Source organism: Gobio gobio (assembly GCF_949357685.1).
Source record: "Gobio gobio genome assembly, chromosome: 15".
Lineage (NCBI taxonomy): Eukaryota > Metazoa > Chordata > Actinopteri > Cypriniformes > Gobionidae > Gobio > Gobio gobio.
The window spans coordinates 53,553,904-53,557,203 of record NC_137108.1 but is presented as its reverse complement, the minus strand read 5'-3'; the positions used below and the strand labels follow the sequence as shown (position 1 = coordinate 53,557,203).

General features: G+C 46.1%; 1 protein-coding gene across 1 annotated transcript in view; it reads right to left on the bottom strand.

The window, feature by feature from the left end:
* The window catches only part of cthrc1b (collagen triple helix repeat containing 1b), a gene marked incomplete at its 5' end in the record, with an annotated part of 39,670 nt that extends 36,712 nt beyond the window's left edge, over nucleotides 1-2,958 (bottom strand). Inside the window, one exon of the mRNA XM_079838158.1 lies at nucleotides 2,905-2,958. Coding sequence (XP_079694284.1) covers nucleotides 2,905-2,958 — 54 coding nt within the window. The remainder of the gene's footprint in view (nucleotides 1-2,904) is intronic.
* Nucleotides 2,959-3,300: the final 342 nt, after the last annotated feature.

Here is a 3,300-nt window from a genome sequence, read left to right as displayed (position 1 = left end):
CACACACACACACACACTCTGATTATTACACACACAGGGACACACAGCAGCACACACACACACACACACACACACACACTGATTATTACACACAGGGACGCGCAGCTGCACACACACACACACACACACACTGATTATTACACACAGTGATGCGCAGCAGCACACACACACACACACACACACTCACTCTGATTATTACACACAGGGATGCGCAGCAGCACACACACACACACACACACACACACACACACTCACTCTGATTATTACACACAGTGATGCGCAGCAGCACACACACACACACACACACACACACACACACACTCACTCTGATTATTACACACAGTGATGCGCAGCAGCACACACACACACACACACACACACACACACACACTCACTCTGATTATTACACACAGTGATGCGCAGCAGCACACACACACACACACACACACACACACACACACACACACACACACACACACACACACACACACACACACACACACACACACACACACACACACTCACTCTGATTATTACACACAGGGATGCGCAGCAGCACACACACACACACACACACACACACACACACACACTCACTCTGATTATTACACACAGTGATGCGCAGCAGCACACACACACACACACACACACACACACACACACACACACACACACACACACACACACACACTGATTATTACACACACAGGGACGCGCAGCAGCACACACACACACTGATTATTACACACACACACACACACACACTGATTATTACACACAAGGACGTGCAGCAGCACACACACACACACACACACACACAGATTATTACACACACAGTGATGCACACAGGGACGCACAGCGCACACACACACAGATTATTACACACACAGTGATGCACACAGGGACGCACAGTGCACACACACACACACACACACACACACTGATTATTACACACACAGGGACGCGCAGCACACACACTCTCTCTGATTATTACACAGACACACACACACACACACACACACACACACACACACACACACACACTCTGATTATTACACACACACACACACACACACACACACACACACACACACACACACACACACACACACTCCTCTCTGGAAAAGCGTTCAGTCTCTCCTCATGTTAATAGTGAATCCTCTCATGGTGCAGCTCAACTGGTTTATTAAAGGGAAAGGGAGATGAGGCTCTGATTGGTTTATTAAAGGGAAAGGGAGATGAGGCTCTGATTGGTTTATTAAAGGGAAAGGGAGATGAGGCTCTGATTGGTTTATTAAAGGGAAAGGGAGATGAGGCTCTGATTGGTTGATTAAAGGGAAAGGGAGATGAGGCTCTGATTGGTTTATTAAAGGGAAAGGGAGATGAGGCTCTGATTGGTTTATTAAAGGGAAAGGGAGATGAGGCTCTGATTGGTTTATTAAAGGGAAAGGGAGATGAGGCTCTGATTGGTTTATTAAAGGGAAAGGGAGATGAGGCTCTGATTGGTTGATTAAAGGGAAAGGGAGATGAGGCTCTGATTGGTTTATTAAAGGGAAAGGGAGATGAGGCTCTGATTGGTTTATTAAAGGGAAAGGGAGATGAGGCTCTGATTGGTTTATTAAAGGGAAAGGGAGATGAGGCTCTGATTGGTTGATTAAAGGGAAAGGGAGATGAGGCTCTGATTGGTTGATTAAAGGGAAAGGGAGATGAGGCTCTGATTGGCTTATTAAAGGGAAAGGGAGATGAGGCTCTGATTGGTTTATTAAAGGGAAAGGGAGATGAGGCTCTGATTGGTTTATTAAAGGGAAAGGGAGATGAGGCTCTGATTGGTTTATTAAAGGGAAAGGGAGATGAGGCTCTGATTGGTTTATTAAAGGGAAAGGGAGATGAGGCTCTGATTGGTTGATTAAAGGGAAAGGGAGATGAGGCTCTGATTGGTTTATTAAAGGGAAAGGGAGATGAGGCTCTGATTGGTTTATTAAAGGGAAAGGGAGATGAGGCTCTGATTGGTTTATTAAAGGGAAAGGGAGATGAGGCTCTGATTGGTTGATTAAAGGGAAAGGGAGATGAGGCTCTGATTGGCTTATTAAAGGGAAAGGGAGATGAGGCTCTGATTGGTTTATTAAAGGGAAAGGGAGATGAGGCTCTGATTGGTTTATTAAAGGGAAAGGGAGATGAGGCTCTGATTGGTTTATTAAAGGGAAAGGGAGATGAGGCTCTGATTGGTTTATTGAAGGGAAAGGGAGATGAGGCTCTGATTGGCTTATTAAAGGGAAAGGGAGATGAGGCTCTGATTGGTTTATTAAAGGGAAAGGGAGATGAGGCTCTGATTGGTTTATTAAAGGGAAAGGGAGATGAGGCTCTGATTGGTTTATTAAAGGTAAAGGGAGATGAGGCTCTGATTGGTTTATTGCACGTTTTAGACCCTGAGCCGGACACAGCGCCGCTTTCCCCGGCGTTAAACTAGCAGAAGTGAGCAGCATGAGCTTCAGACCATGTGCTCAGATGCTTATAATAGGCCCTGGGGGTCAACAGTGTCATGTGATGTCAGCACAGCCGTCTGATTGGCTGATTCTTCCGTCTCCCCATGATGCTGATTACGACTCGCAGCTGCAGGACTTCTGCAAAGTCCGGCTGGTTAAATACAGCTTTATTCTGTGTGTCGTTTCTCACGCCGCGCAGCTTTTGTAAAGTTACAGGTGTGTTAATCGACATTCACAGGATTTCATGGAGTTGCGTAAGCTTTTAAATATTCATGGCGAGTTGCTGAACAGGACCGGATGTGTCCTGAGGCGCTCCAGAGCCGGTTTGATCCCGTTCCTGAGCTGACAGTCGAGGAGGAAACCGTCCGGCGCCGGGACACAAAAGAAACCATTTCATGTGTCGTCTCGCCATCAAAGATACCCGTTTCCTTTCCCGATGTTCAGCCTGCAGATTCAGCGAGCAGATGGAGTTCATCCGGCGTGAGACAGCTGAGAGTCTTCTGCAGAACGCCTCTAATACAACAGACGCCGCTCAGCAAACATCATTTCTCAAAGCCATTCGCAAAGCACACAATCTCTCACATGAGTGACCATAGCAGTGCAAAACTCATCAGCGATGACAGGAGCTTATTAAAGGCAAAGTTTGCCTGGAAAATCACAATTTAGTCATTTTCTGCCGTGCAACACAAAACAAGGCATTTCGCAGAATGTCCACGCTGCTCTTTCTATAGAAGAAACACACGAAAACAAGTCATAATAATATTTACTTGCAATTAACTCTCACCCCCCTTTTTGAGAACACACATGAAACACACTA